Source organism: Symphalangus syndactylus, chromosome 8, assembly GCF_028878055.3.
Source record: "Symphalangus syndactylus isolate Jambi chromosome 8, NHGRI_mSymSyn1-v2.1_pri, whole genome shotgun sequence".
In the NCBI taxonomy this organism is placed as follows: domain Eukaryota; kingdom Metazoa; phylum Chordata; class Mammalia; order Primates; family Hylobatidae; genus Symphalangus; species Symphalangus syndactylus.
Genome location: NC_072430.2, coordinates 68,125,441 through 68,142,610, shown reverse-complemented (window position 1 = coordinate 68,142,610; position 17,170 = coordinate 68,125,441). Strand labels below are relative to the sequence as shown.

Below are 17,170 nucleotides of genomic sequence, written 5' to 3'. Positions count from 1 at the left end.
ATGCTCAACTCCTAAACACATTTGGAAAATACAAATCATTAATAAAAAAGACCTACACAACACAATTTAGCAAAATAATAAAATATCAATAATAAAAATGCATATATAAAATATAAAATATGATAACTTGAAGGATTTAGGTTGACCCATATGAAACTAAATTTTTTGTTGGTCCAAAACAATTGAAAATCAGCAACTTCATATGGTTCAACATATAAAAGATAATGAGGAATTAGATAAAACAGTAGCAACAAGTAAATCCATGGAATAGTCAAAAACAGTTTATATTATAAACTCCCTCAACAACAAAACTAAGAAGAATGAAACATAAAAACCATGAAAATATTAAATAAACTGTATACATCAATAAACCAGTGCTACTCAAAGCACAATCCTCAGAATGGCAGTAATGGCAGTGTCAGCATCTACTGGGAACATTGTAAAAATGTGAGTCTTTGGGCCGTAACACGGACAAGCTTAATAATCACTGCTGGGATGTAAGCCAATGATATGTGTTTTAACAGGCCTTTTAGGTGATTTTGACGCATCTTAAAAGATGAGAACTCCTGGGTCAGACCACAGTATTTTATATATATATACATATATATATATGGCACATTTTGTATTTATAATGTGCCATATATATATTATATATATATATAAAATGTGCCATATATATATGTGTGTATATATATATATATGTGTGTGTATATATATATATATATATATGTCTTTAGACCTGATAGTTGCAGCTCGGTCACTGGGAAATGCTAACAGCACTTCTTACACATATATGTGCGTGTGTAATTAAGCAATTAGTATATTAAAATAATCTTAAATTAACAACAATAACAACAAAGCCAGGTGGGCATTACACAGTTAGCATACCGGGATCAGATTTCATCACAACTTTCTTGGTAGAAGCTTTGCAGGTGCTGTTGAAAACTAAATATACGTGATGGAAAGATTTTACCGATAAAGATTGCAAATCTTCTTCTGCCACTAAACCAATAATCTCTATCATCTGCTTCACTTTGAAGACTCCAAGTTGATGTGGAACAAATGAACACATCACATCCTAAAAAAAAAAAAAGATGAAAAGAACCAATAATAAATTGGTAGAAAAAAAGTTAAAAGTAAATCTAAAAAAAAAAGTTAATAAAATTTCAAGGAAAGCTAGTTCATAATGGTAATATGAAAGTACTTCAGAAATATACAGCATTGACAAGCTTTTAAAATATTCATTACTGGAAAATTATTTAAGAAAAATTAAACATAGTACCAAAGCAAATTCAGAATGGTGGATTAAGGACTTGCAAAAACCTACTTCTCCAGAAAAGGAAAGAGAACACTGGCAATAAAAATTGTCAAAATGCAGTCCTTTCAGATATTTGAAGATTACCTAAAGGCTCACAAAAATCCAAGGAGTATTTACTTAAAGAAAAAAGGTTGAATCTCTGAAGGAATAGAAGACTGTGCCATTTTTACTTGATGTAATCCCATTCTTTAAAATTCAGCTTTGTGGTCTCCTTGAAAAACAACAGCCTTGCAACTGTGTGTGAAAACCATTAGCCTAGTAGCCAAAAGAGGGAAAAGAATGAGTTTGGAACACTCCAAACACCTCACTACCAGAGAGATGTACATATTTGTTTTGTCTCACATGATTCAGAGTTCACTCTGTGTGCACAATTCTCTCTCCATGGTTCTGTCAAATATATAGGTATATATTACTCTGTGTATGCATATATGCAGCAATTTTTTAACTTCTCAGTAACTTGAGGTAGCATTACCATTTAAGGCTAAAAGAAGGCTATTCATAAATAAATGCACAAATAGAAAAATTTAAAAATCACTTGGGAACAAGATATTCAGATGCTATTTGAAAAGCTCTGAAATATTCCTGGGAACCTAGATTGTGACACACATCTGCAGGACTGTGTATGTTCCCAGAAAAGATTTAAGAAAGTTCTCATGTCTCATGTATGGCTGAATTTGAGGCTCTTTACAAGGAAGAATTAAAGACTAGAAAGAGTTGTAAACTACTTGACAGAATATTGCAGACATGCCCCTGCATACTTACTTATACAGAGGTTCTTGATATAGGCTGTGAGACTTACTGATTCAAGGAATTTAAGGGAACCTCTATCTAATCATTATCTGAACACTAAACTAACTGAGTAGAGACTTTATTGGCTGCACACAATAAAGAAACAGCTTTCACAGAATTAGTCTAGAGAATCACTAAATAAACAAAACAACAACAAAAAAGCAACAATAAATACTGCGATGCTGATTTCCATAGTTGCCAAATTATATTATGTCAAATGCCCAGTTTTCAACATGAAAAAAATATGAGACACCCAAATAATCAGGAAAGTATGGCCAATACCTAGGAAAGCTGTAGTTCATAATGTCCCTATGGAAATCCAAATGGTGAACTTATTAGACAAACATAAGTTAACTATTGCAAATATTTTCAAAGAACTGAAGGGAAACAGGTCAAAAGAATTAAAGGAAGTATGTGAACAATGTCTCACAAGATACACAATTTCAATAAAGTGTGGAAATTAGAAAAAAGAACAAATAAATGTTCTGGAATTGAAGAGTAATGTAACTAAAATTTTAAATTTACATAAAGGACTCAATAGCGGATTTGAACTGCAGAAAAACTAACCAATGAAATTGAAGACAAGACATTTGAAATTATTCACATTGAAGAGAGATACATAAGGATGAAGAATAGAGAACAGAGTCTCAGAGACTTTGGGGACACCACCAAGCATAGTCACATATGTATGATGGGAGTCTAAAAAGGAGAAGAGAGAAAGAAAAGGTCAGAAAAAATATTTGAAGAAATAATAGATGAAAAGTTTAAAAACTTGATTAAAGACAATCTACATATCAAAGAAACTCAACAAAACCCAAGCAGGGTAAATCAAATGGATCCACACCTGAACACAACAAAGTCAAACTATCAAAAACCAATGACAGAGAATCCTGAAAAACTGCAAGAAGAAAGGTAATCATCATATGAGAAGGATTCTTTAGAAATGAACAGCTAACTTCTCATTGGAAACACTGAAGGCAGAAAGGCAGTGGAGAGGTGTGTTCCAATATTGAAGGAAAAAGACTGTACATGCAAAATTCTATAACTAGCAAAACTATCATTCAAAACTGAAGTATAAATTAAGACATTTCCAGATAAATATAAATGAAGAGAATGTATCATTAGTAGATTTGCATCACAAAAATATAAAGGAAATTCTTCACAATGAAGTAAAAGGACACTTGATAGTAACTCAAATTCAGACAAGGAAATTAAGAGCACAGGCAAATGTAACTACCTACATAGATAAATATAAAAGTATAAACGCACTTTTGTTTGCAATTCTGCCCTGCTCCTATCTGATTTAAAAAGCAATGCATACAGAAATAAGTATTAGAGTATGGATGAGCTTTTAAAGAATAAGCACATATTATTTGTATGACAAGAATAGCACAAAGAGGAGACAAGAACCATAATTTTATTGGAGCAAAGTTTTTGTATACTATACAAATTAAGTTGACATTAACGTGAATGAGACTTTTTTATGTTAAAGATGTTAAATGTAACCCAAAGGGCAGCCACTAAGAAAATTAAATGTTTTTAAAGTTTTGTAAAATAAATAATGACGAAATTAAAATGGTATATTATAAAATATCTATTTAGTACAAAATAAAGCAGTAATGAAATAATAGACAACTAGGAGGATATGTAATTACAGAAAACAAATAGAAAAATAGCAAATGCAAAGCCTATGTTACTAGTAGTTAACATTACATATGAATGGATTGGCACACATTTACCTATGTAATAAACCTGCACATCCTGCACACATACCCCAGAATTTGAAATAAAAATTAAAATTTTTGAAAAAAGTAAACGGATTTTCTTTATATTTCTTTCCCCCAGCTCTATTAAGGTACAATTATTAATTAAAAATTGTTTGTATACAAATATATAGTAAACATATAGTATTTAATATGTAATTTTGATGTAATTTTGAAACAATTAAATAAAGCTAAATAATATATCCTTACTGTTTTGTGGTGAAAATATTTATACCCTCTTATTAACCATAGTCGCCATTCTGTACAATAGACTCCCAGAACTTATTCATTCTGTCTAACTGCAATTTTGTATTCTGTGATTGACATCTCCTTATTTGCCATTCACTGCCCCTGGCAACCACAATTCTACTATCTGCTTCCATGAGTTCAACTTTAATTCCACATATAAGTGTAGCCACGCAGTATTTGTCTTTCTGAGTATGTCTTATTTCACTTAGCATAACATCCTCCAAGTTCATCCATGTTTCACAAATGACAAGATTTCCTTATTTTTTTAAGACTGTATAGTATTCATACACATACACACACACACCACATTTTATTTATCCAAGGTGAATGAAATCACCATATTGAAGAGATATCTTCACTCTCATGTTAACTGCAGCATCATTCTATAGCCAAAATATGCAATCAACCTAAGTGTTCATCAATAGATAAATGGATACACATAAATGGATTAAATTGTGCAGTCAAAAAGCAGAGATTGGTGGAGTAGGCAAAAACACATAATCTGTATATTTCCCACAAGAGGTACACATTGTATACAAAGATACAAATAGGTTGACAGTGAAAGGATGGCAAAATGATATGTCATATGCAAACAATATCCAAAAGAGAGCAGGGTGCCTATACTAATGTAAGACAAAATAGATATTGATAGAAAAAGTTCTACATTGAAAAAAGAGCATTTTATAATGATAAAAGGGTCAAGGCATCAGGAATGTATATTATAATCATATATGCACCTAATAACATCAAAAAACTGACAAAAGTGAAGAAATAGGCAATTCAACTATAATAGTGGGAGACTTTGATATCCCACTTCCAATAATGATTAGAAAAACTAAGCATATGATCAACAAAGAACAGAGAACTGAAAAACATCATAAACCAATTAGACCCAAAATATACCTGTAGAACATTTTACCCAACTACAGTAGAATGCACATTTTTCCAAAGTACACATTCGCACTTTGAATGAAACATTTTAAATATAGACTATGTTAGTCTATGAAATAAGCCTCAATAATTTAAAAGGATTGAAATCTGTGCAGTATGTTTTCCAACCAAAATGCAATGAAATTAAAATCAATAAGAGAAGAAAATGTGAAAAATTCACACATTTTGGAAATTAAGCAATACATGTCTAAATAACCAATAGATAAAAGAATAAAACGACAAGGGGAATTCAACATTATTTTGAGATGAAGAAAAACTAAAACACAACATACCAAAACATATGAAATGCAGAAAAAGCAGTGACAAGACAGAAATTTATGGTTATAAACAAATGTATTTTTTAAAAAGGACTTTAATCAATATTCTAACCATCCACCTTAGGAAATTAAAAAAAAGAACAAAGTAAATTCAAAGTGAGTAGAAGAAAGGGAATAATAAACACAAAAGCAGTAATAAATAATAAAGATAATAGAAAATGTTAGGAAAAAATCAACAGTCCTGAAACTATATCTTCGAAATGATTAACGACACTGAAAAAATTTTAACTAGACTTAATAAGCAAAAAAAGAGATGACTAACTTTGCTAAAATCAGGAATAAAAGAGAGGACATCACTACCAGCTTTACACCAGTAAAAAGAGGTATAAGATTATTTGATCAACAACTGAATACCAACAAATCAGATAACCTAAATGGCATGGGCAAATTCTTATGAAGAGAAAGACGTAAACTACTGGAACTGACCCAAGAAAAAATGGATAATATGAATAGCCCCACAACAAATAAAGGGATTGAATTAATAGCCAAAAAATTTCTGACAAAGAAAATCCCAGGACAAAATGGCTTTGGTGGTAAATTCTACCAACCGTTTAAAGAATTAGTGCCAGTCCTTCACAAGCATTTACAAAAAATTTAAAAGAAGAGTGTACTTCTTAATTCATTCTGTGGCACTGGTTTTGTTCTGATGCCAAATTCAAAAACATTTTTTAAAAATCTACATTCCTATGTCCCATATGAATATATATGCAAAAATCCTCAACAAAATACTATCAAACTGAAACCAGCAAAATGTAGAAAAGATTATATACTATGTACAAGTATGATTTCAAGTTTAACATCCATATGTCAATGTAATGCACAATCTTAATAGAATAAAGGACAAAACCACATTATCATTTTAATAGACACAGAAATAGTCGTTGACAAAACACACTTCCATAATAGAAACAGGCAACAAACTAGGAATAGAAGGGAACTCCCTCAAGTTTATAAAGGCAGTCAACGAAAAACTTACAGCTAACATCAAACTTGGTAAGAAACTAAATGATTTCCCCTTAGATCAGGAGCAAGACAAGATACCCCTTAGGCCTTTGCTCTTTAATATTGTACTAGAGGTTCTAGCTAGGACAAGTAGGTAAGAAAATAAATTAATAAAATGAATCCAGATTAGAAAGAAAGATGTAAGATGACCTCCATTCACAGGTGACATGATCTTGTATCCCAAAGAATCCAACAAAAAACTACCAGAACTAATAAATGAGTTCAGCAAATTTGCAGAATACACGGTCAATACGCAGAAAACAAATGCACTTATATATACTAGCAATGAATAATCCAGAAATAAAACTAAGAATTCTATTTCATTTACATAGCATCAAATAAGGATAAAATATTTAGAAATAAATTTTTAAAATAATTGCAAGACTTGTACATTGAATACTATAAACATTATTAAAAGGCATTAAAGAAGACATAAATAAGTGTAAAGACATACAATCTTCTGGATCACAGGATGTAATATTGTTAAAATGGCAATATTCCCTAAATAGATTTACAAATTCAACATAATTCTTTTCAAAATTCCAGCTGTCTTTTTTTTTGCAGAAATTAACAAGCTAATGTTAAAGTTCATATGTATTTGCAAGCATCTCACATTAGGCAAAAATGTTCTTTAAAAAGAAAAAATTTAGGAGGCTCATATTTCCCACATTCAAAAAGCACCATAAACCTGCAGTAATTACAGGCCTGGCACAGTGGCTCACACCTGTAATCCCAGCACTTTGGGAGGCTGAGGCGGGCGGATCACTTGAGGTCAGCAGCTTGAGGCCAGCCTGGCCAACATGGTGAAGTACCTTGTCTCGGGAAAAAAAAAAAAAAAAAAGCTACAGTAATTAATACATTGTAGTATTGACATAGGATAAATACAGATATGCAAAATAGAATTTTTAGTCTAGAAATCCTTATAGTCACGTTCAATTGTTTTTTATATATGTGACAACATTCTGTGATAACTTGACATCTCTATGAAAAAGAATACATTTCAACCTATAAATCATGCCATTTACAAAAAGTAACAAATAGATTTTTTTTTTTTTTTTTTGAGATGGAGTCTCGCTCTGTCACCCAGGCTGGAGTGCAGCCTGGGTGCGATCTTGGCTCACTGCAACCTCCACCTCCCCGGTTCAAGTGATTCTCCTGCCTTAGCCTCCCGAGTAGCTGGGATTACGGGCCCACGCCACCACGCCCAGCTAATATTTGTATTTTTAGTAGAGATGGGGTTTCACCACATTGGTCAGGCTGCTCTCGAACTCCTGACCTCGTGATCTGGCTGCCTCGGCCTCCCAAAGTGCTGGGATTACAGGCCTGAGCCACCATGCCCGGCCGACAAACAGATTTAAAAGTTTGAGCTTTTGGCTTAGGATTGACTTGGTGATGCGGGCTCTTTTTTGGTTCCATATGAACTTTAAAGTAGTTTTTTCCAATTCTGTGAAGAAAGTCATTGGTAGCTTGATGGGGATGGCATTGAATCTATAAATTACCTTGGGCAGTATGGCCATTTTCATGATATTGATTCTTCCTACCCATGAGCATGGAATGTTCTTCTATTTGTTTGTATCCTCTTTTATTTCATTGAGCAGTGGTTTGTAGTTCTCCTTGAAGAGGTCCTTTGCATCCCTTGTAAGTTGGATTCCCAGGTATTTTATTCTCTTTGAAACAATTGTGAATGGGAGTTCACTCATAATTTGGCTCTCTGTTTGTCTGTTATTGGTGTATAAGAATGCTTGTGATTTCTGTACATTGATTTTGTATCCTGAGACTTTGCTGAAGTTGCTTATCAGCTTAAGGAGATTTTCGGCTGAGACAATGGGGTTTTCTAGATATACTATCATGTCATCTGCAAACAGGGACAATTTGACTTCCTCTTTTCCTAATTGAATACCCTTTATTTCCTTCTCCTGCCTGATTGCCCTGGCCAGAACTTCCAACACTATGTTGAATAGGAGTGGTGAGAGAGGGTATCCCTGTCTTGTGCCAGTTTTCAAAGGGAATGCTTCCAGTTTTTGCCCATTCAGTATGATATTGGCTGTGCGTTTGCCATAGATAGCTCTTATTATTTTGAGATACGTCCCATCAATACCTAATTTATTGAGAGTTTTTAGCATGAAGCGTTGTTGAATTTTGTCAAAGGCCTTTTCTGCATCTATTGAGATAATCATGTGGTTTTGGTCTTTGGTTCTGTTTATATGCTGGATTACATTTATTGATTTGCGTATGTTGAACCAGCCTTGCATCCCAGGGATGAAGCCCACTTGATCATGGTGGATAAGCTTTTGGATGTGCTGCTGGATTCGGTTTGACAGTATTTTATTGAGGATTTTTGCATCACTGTTCATCAAGGATATTGGTCGAAAATTCTCTTTTTTGGTTGTGTCTCTATCCGGCCTTGGTATCAGGATGATGCTGGCCTCACAAAATGAGTTAGGGAGGATTCCCTCTTTTTCTATCGATTGGAATAGTTTCAGAAGGAATGGTACCAGCTCCTCCTTGTACCTCTGATAGAATTTGGCTGTGAATCCATCTGGTCCTGGACTTTTTTTGGTTGGTAAGCTATTGATTATTGCCACAATTTCAGAGCCTGTTATTGGTCTATTCAGAGATTCAACTTCTTCCTGGTTTAGTCTTGGGAGGGTGTATGTGTCGAGGAATTTATCCATTTCTTCTATATTTTCTAGTTTATTTGTGTAGAGGTGTTTGTAGTATTCTCTGATGGTAGTTTGTATTTCTGTGGGATCGGTGGTGATATCCCCTTTATCATTTTTTATTGCGTCTAATTGATTCTTCTCTCTTTTCTTCTTTATTAGTCTTGCTAGCACTCTATCAATTTTGTTGTTCTTTTCAAATAACCAGCTCCTGGATTCATTAATTTTCTGAAGGGTTTTTTGTGTCTCTATTTCCTTCAGTTCTGCTCTGATTTTAGTTATTTCTAGCCTTCTGCTAGCTTTTGAATGTGTTTGCTCTTGCTTTTCTAGTTCTTTTAATTGTGATGTTAGGGTGTCAATTTTGGATCTTTCCTGCTTTCTCTTGTGGGCATTTAGTGCTATAAATTTCCCTCTACACACTGCTTTGAACGTGTCCCAGAGATTCTGGTATGTTGTGTCTTTGTTCTCGTTGGTTTCAAAGAACATCTTTACTTCTGCCTTCATTTCATTATGTACCCAGTAGTCATTCAGGAGCAGGTTGTTCAGTTTCCATGTAGTTGAGTGGTTTTGAGTGAGTTTCTTAATCCTGAGTTCTAGTTTGATTGCACTGTGGTCTGAGAGACAGTTTGTTATAATTTCTGTTCTTTTACATTTGCTGAAGAGAGCTTTACTTCCAACTATGTGGTCAATTTTGGAATAGGCATGGTGTGGTGCTGAAAAAAATGTATATTCTGTTGATCCTAAGCCAAAAGAACAAAGCCGGAGGTATCACGCTACCTGACTTCAAACTATACTACAAGGCTACCCTAACCAAAACAGCATGGTACTGGTACCAAAACAGAGATATAGATCAATGGAACAGAACAGAGTCCTCAGAAATAATGCTGCATATCTACAACCATCTGATCTTTGACAAACCTGACAAAACCAAGTAATGGGAAAAGGATTCCCTATTTAATAAATGATGCTTGGAAAACTGGCTAGCCATATGTAGAAAGCTGAAACTGGATCCCTTCCTTACACATTATATAAAAATCAATTCAAGATGGAATAAAGACTTACATGTTAGACCTAAAACCATAAAAACCCTAGAAGAAAACCTAGGCAATACCATTCAGGACATAGGCGTGGGCAAGGACTTCACATCTAAAACACCAAAAGCAAGGGCAACAAAAGCCAAAATTGACAAATGGGATGTCATTAAACTAAAGAGTTCTGCACAGCAAAAGAAACTACCATCAGAGTGAACAGGCAACCTACAAAATGGGAGAAAATTTTCACAACCTACTGTTCTGACAAAGGGCTAATATCCAGAATCTACAATGAACTCAAACAAATTTACAAGAAAAAAACAAACAACCCCATCAAAAAGTGGGCGAAGGACATGAACAGACACTTCTCAAAAGAAGACATTTAGGCAGCCAAAAAACACATGAAAAAATGCTCATCACTGGCCATCAGAGAAATGCAAATCAAAACCACAATGAGATACCATCTCACACCAGTTAGAATGGCCATCATTAAAAAGTAAGGAAACAGGTGCTGGAGAGGATGTGGAGAAATAGGAAGACTTTTACACTGTTGGTGGGACTGTAAACTAGTTCAACCATTGTGGAAGTCAGTGTGGCGATTCCTCAGGGATCTAGAACTAGAAATACCATCTGACCCAGCCATCCCATTACTGGGTATATACCCAAAGGATTATAAATCATGCTGCTGTAAAGACACATGCACACATATGTTTATTGTGGCACTATTCACAATAGCAAAGACTTGGAACCAACCTAAATGTCCAACAACGATAGACTGGATCAAGAAAATGTGGCCGGGCACGGTGGCTCACGCTTGTAATCCCAGCACTTTGGGAGGCCGAGGCAGGCAGATCACAAGGTCAGGAGATCAAGACCACGGTGAAACCCCGTCTCTACTAAAAATACAAAAAAATTAGCCGGGCGTGGTGGCGGGCGCCTGTAGTCCCAGGTACTTGGAGAGGCTGAGGCAGGAGAATGGCGTGAACCCGGGAGGCGGAGCTTGCAGTGAGCCGAGATTGCACCACTGCACTCCAGCCTGGGTGACAGAGCGAGACTCCGTCTCAAAAGAAAAAAAAAGAAAATGTGGCACATATACACCATGGAATACTATGCAGCCATAAAAAATGAAGAGTTTATGTCCTTTGTAGGGACATGGATGAAACTGGAAACCATCATTCTCAGCACACTATCGCAAGGACAAAAAACCAAACACTGCATGTTCTCACTCATAGGTGGGAACTGAACAATGAGAACACATGGACACAGGAAGGGGAACATCACACTCTGGGGACTGTTGTGGAATGGGGGGAGGGGGGAGGGATAGCATTAGGAGATATACCTAATGTTAAATGACGAGTTAATGGTTGCAGCACACCAACATGGCATATGTATACATATGTAACAAACCTGCACATTGTGCACCGGTACCCTAAAACTTAAAGTATTATAATAATAATATTTAAAAAAATAAAAAATTAAAAATTAAAAAATTAAAAACAATAAATAAAAGTTTGAGCTAAAATTCCTACAGAAAAACATGGGAACAAAACTTAATGACCTCAGACAGTATATGACTACTTAGATATGATACTAAATGCATAAGAGACAAAAGAAAAAAATAGATAAATTGAACTTAATGAAAAGTATAACTTTTATCCTTCAAAGGTAACTATCAAGAAAGTGGGAAGACAATCCACAGGATGGAATACAATATTTGTGATTTCTGTATCTGTCAAAGGACTTGTATTGAGAATATATAAAGAACTCTTGCAATTCCATAACAAAAAGACAGCCCAATTTAAAAAATAGTAAAATATATTCTATTAGTTTTCTATTTTGGCAATAAAAAATTACCAAAAAACTTGTTGACTAAAATAACTCAAATTTCTTACCTTACACTTGTCAGAAGTCTAACACAGGATGAAAATCAAGGTGTCAGCAGGACTGTTTATTTCTGGAAACTCTAGCAGCGAATCTGCTTTCTTGCCTTTTCCAGATTCTAGAAGCTATCCCATTCCTCAACTTATGCACCCCACCCCCTTCCACCTTCAGAGCCAGAAATCAGTGGACAGTAAATTCTTCCATTACTTTGACACTGACATATTTTCTGTCCTCCAATTCCACTTTTAAGGAACCTGAGAGCATATTAGGGTTCACCTGGATACTCCAGGCTAATTTTCCTATTTTAAGGTGGGTTGATTAACAGTCTTAATTTCAAGTTAAACCTGAATTCTGCTTTGCCATAAAACATCACATGCTCATAATTTCTAGAGATTAGGATAGAGATATTTTAGGGGGCCATTATTCTGCCTATCATAGATATGCATAAATATTTCTCCAAAGAAAATATACAAATGGACAATAGGTACATGAAAAGATATTCATCATCATTAGTTACTGGGGATATTTAAATGAAAACCATAAGGACATGCTACTTTGTACCCATTGGGATGGCTATAATAAAAAAAGAAGTACATTAACTAGTGTGGTGGAGGGTATGGGTAAATTGGAATGTTCATTTATTGCTGGTAGGAATATAAAATGGTACGGTCACTCTGGAAAATAGTATGACAGTTTCTTAAAAAGTTAAACATAGGGTTTTCATATGACCCCAACAATTCCACTCTTAGGAGTATTTCAACAATATTAAAAATCTGTCCAAACAAAAAGTTGTACATGAATGTTTATAGCAGCATTATTCATTATAGCCAAAAGGTGGAAACAACCCAAATGTCCCTCAATTGATGACTGGATAAACAAAAGGTGGTATATCCATACAAAAAATATAATTTGGCTATAAAAATGAAGCATTAATACATATTACAATGTGCACGAACCTTGAAAATATTATGCTGAATGAAAGAAGCCATACACAAAATGCCTTATATAAATATAATATTTATAGAAAATGACCCCAACTGGAAAACCTACTGACACAGAGAATAGATTAATACTTGCCAGAGGCTGATGAATGAGGAGAAGGGGAATGACTGTTCATGGACATGGAGTTTCTTTTTGGGATGAAGAGAACATTGTGGAATTAGTGCTGATGTGTGCAGTCTCTGAACATATTAATGTCACTGAATTGTATACTTCAATGTGTGAATTTTATGGTATGTGAATTACATATCAATAAAGTTGTTATTTAAAAAGAATAATCTTATCACACTTCTAAATAGTCAAAGGCCATTTGACCAGTCTGTGCAGGCCACACTTCTCCAGTGTCTACTATACTTCTTACATTCACATTTTTACTAATTTGAAAATTATTAGTGTTGGAAAAATTCATAAATGTAGAGGGCTAAAAATAATATTGGGGAGTTAGCTATTAGATATGTTTTGAAAGATGCATATGTTACTGGAGAAAAATAATTGAGTTGGTAGGCTTAAGAGACTTGGACTACAGGAAATCTAGGAAGCAGTTAGAAAGAAAACATTTAGTATAAAGTGGCTAACATTTGTTGCTATTCTATGAAAACTGATAACATCTATCCAAATTTGGAGGGACAGAGTCATACTAATGAAGCAGTAAGAGATATAAATAGGAGCTGCATGTATATAAACATGTATACAATAGTTCTTAATTGCAATTGGAAGAAAGCTTCCTTCAATAACTTTATGAACTGCATCACTGCAGTGGAAGAAATATGGTAACATAAGAAACTGGGGAGGAACTGAAAGCACTCACGTTTGCTATATTTAAGGCAGGGTTCAGCAAACGTTTTCTGTAAATTGCCGGACAGTGAATGCTTTTGATTTCATGGGGCATAGGTTTTCCCACAACCACTCAAGTCTGTCTTTTTTTGTTTGTTTGTTTGTTTGTTTGAGACGGAGTCTTGCTCTGTCACCAGGCTGGAGTGTAGTGGTGTGATCTCGGCTCACTGCAACGTCCGCCTCCCAGGTTAAAGCAATTCTCCTGCCCCAGCCTCCCGAGTAGCTGGGACTAGAGGCACGTGCCACCATGCCCGGCTAATTTTCATATTTTTAGTAGAGACGGGGTTTCACCACGTTGGCCAGGATGGTCTCAATCTCTTGACTTGTGATCCACCTGCCTCGGCCTCCCAAAGTACTGGGATTACAGGTGTGAGCCACCGCGCCCAGCCAACTCTGTCTTTCTGTATGAAAACAGCCTTAGACAATAGGTGAACAAATAAGAGTCGCTATATTCCAAAAACACTAATTACCAAAACAGGCATCAGGCCATATTTGACCTGTGGACCATCGTCTTTTAACCCATGGTTTAGAGGATATGGGAAAGAGTTACCTGTGCAGCAATTAAAAGAAACACAGCTCCTGACAACCAGAAGCTGACCTAGTGCTCACAGGTATGCCTTGGCGTTCTCTTTTTCTGCTTTGTACCAGCAGTACAAGTTCTAGGCCTGGTAAGTATCACCTGTTTCAAACTTCAAAATTCTACTCAAGCTTCAATGTCTGGCTCATACATTACTCTGCTATGGAGACCTTTCTATCTGGTTAGAAGTAAACATTCTGTTATTTGAGTTTCTATATCACCTTGTTACAATTTTAACATGTTTTATATTCTCCTTAAGCCATACCTACCTGTGCATATGTCTAACATTATAGAGGAAGTAACTATGTTTTGCATTTCTTTAAATTCCCTGGTGCCAAATGCTTTCACTGGCACATGACAGGCACTTAACAAATCATTATGGATTCTATATGAGTACCAATACAAAAATCTTCATAACTAGGCCACAGAAGAGAAACAATTTATAAACACTGGTAGAACACATGTTGTTTCTAATCCTCTGCATAGCATTTTAGCACACCTTAAAATGTTAGCTGCCATGTAAAAGCAAAGAAAAATTATCTTACCACCATACCCCCTCTGTTAATCTCACCCTTTACAGGATCAATTTCAAAATTTGCAGTTTTTTTAAAGTGGTACGTCACAGGAAGTAATTCGCATTGATTTTTTATGATACACTGAATTTCCGAACGTTCACCCATGAAACAAGGTTTAAAATTAAGAACTGGTCCTGGATCAAACTGTAGTAACACAGGAAGTCCTGTGCCTGTCAGTGCTAATTCCATTTTCTGAAATCGTTCACCTGTAAAAGCAATAATAGCTGTTGAACATAAAAAGTATTTGGGGAATCCAGAATATATTTGCTTAGTCTATCTGTTATCTGAAAGACCTAATGCAAATTGGGTAGCTCGTTCAATCTTTTCATTCAACACAATTATTGTCTTCTCTGTGTCACGCCTTGCGGATACAGCAGTGAATAAAAGACAACATTCCGGCTCTTACGGACTGTACATTCCAGTGAGGTGATATTGACAATAATCAAACAAATAATGTTATATGTTTACATAGCATTTCATAGAAGATAAGTATTATGTGTAAAGGTAAGACAGGTTGAGACAGAGTACAAGGTCTTGGGGATTCTGTTTTATGTAGAGATGTCCAAAAAGGCCTCTCTAATAGGGGGATACTTGAGCCAAGGTATAAAGGGAGTCTGGAAAAAAATGTGAAAATCTAGGAAATGTTTATTCCAGGTAGAGAGAACAGCAAGCACAAATACGCTAAGGCAGGAACTTGTCTGTCATGTTCAAACGACTTTAAAGAACAAATAGCTGGAGGAGAAGAGCAGAAAAATGGTGAAAAATTGTCAGATTTTAGATATATTTTTGAGGGTAAACTTAAGATTTGCTGATACATTGGACACAGAACAGGGAAATGAAGAAGTGATAAAGGAGGACTCTAAGTTTTTTGCCTTAGCAACCAAAATGATGGAATTGCCATTTCTTGAAACAAGAGACTGAAGGAGGAGCCGGTTGTGGAAAAATCAGGAGTTCTGTTTGCGACATGTTAACTTGAGATACCTAGTAGGTATTCTTATGGAAATGTCTACTAGACCACTCTGCGTTCAAGCTTACGAGTGAAGATGAAGGAGGAAAGAGTGGAGACTTGAGGAGAGAATAAAAGGTGCGTGATATTCATCTCAGATTCAGTAAGAGTGAATGAATGGGTGAATGCAATAGGAATGCCAAACAGCTTAAAGAGCTCACTTGGGATTAGTGATTATAGATACAAAGTGAAACCCCTCAACAAAGTTGTGTGTTTTTCTCCAACACAATCAGATTCCCATGTGCAGACCCAATGTAAGCTGAAAGTTGAATTTCATAGAATTAGAGGCTTTTCACTCCGTCACTGTGGGAGACAGACCAACAGATATAAGTGCACATGAAAAAGAGTAATTAGAATAATGGACAATGGAATAGAAGCTGGGCAAAAATATAAACACGAAGTTTTTGGGAAACTAGAAAGATGATAGCAGAAGAACAATTTTGCAGAGAGAGAGCAGTGTAACTAGAACCAAAGAAAAAGAGTTTGCATTTTTTTCACCAATGCTCTTAGTAGCCAATCTTAGACTCTAAATTACCTTTAAGGCAAACCTAGTAACTCCATCCCTGGCTATTCAAAACTGGATTAATCTGTAAACTTTGTACAAATGTGGAATTCCCATTGCTGTCTAGGATCAGCAGACATAGCTCAATATCACAAAACACAATATAAATAGTAACAGAACAATCCATTTATGCCCAAGGAATACAGTTAAATCCTGCTCAGTATCACTTATACTGACATACTCAATTTGCATAAATATCCAGGATGGTGATCTAATCCCTCCTTGGTATAGCTCATTTTCCTGGATTTGATTCCTAACCTTCCTAATTCTCTGTTTTCTCTTTGATATGTCTTGCTAAGCTGAACTCCAAGTCCCATTCCATTTTTTTCCTCACTACAACCAACCTAATATAACCTGAGAATATAAAACATATAAGGCATATTGACATGTGGCCTGCAAAACATGTGCAATTATCAGTATCCAATAACACTGTCCTGTACCCTACTAACTAGATCTCTAGATCTTGTTTTTTACTGTTCATATTTGTAGATTCTAAGAGAGCTGAAGGATTAGTAGAGATGGAATGGGTCATTTGTCCCCATACCAATCCCTGAGAAAAAACCTAGGCGTACATAGAAAAGAAATCCAGGTTTTTTTTTTCTTATTCCTTAAACTCTAGATCATCATGTTTATCTAACATCATTTAAAATTATAAA

General features: G+C 35.1%; 1 protein-coding gene across 1 annotated transcript in view; it reads right to left on the bottom strand.

Moving 5' to 3' along the window:
• LOC129487942 (cilia- and flagella-associated protein 47) overlaps positions 1 to 17,170 on the bottom strand; it is a 477,840-nt gene that overhangs the window by 428,522 nt on the left and 32,148 nt on the right. The window contains exons 8-9 of the mRNA XM_055289494.2: positions 14,917 to 15,152; positions 889 to 1,078 (exon numbers count right to left, since the gene is read on the bottom strand). Coding sequence (XP_055145469.1) covers positions 889 to 1,078; positions 14,917 to 15,152 — 426 coding nt within the window. The remainder of the gene's footprint in view (positions 1 to 888; positions 1,079 to 14,916; positions 15,153 to 17,170) is intronic.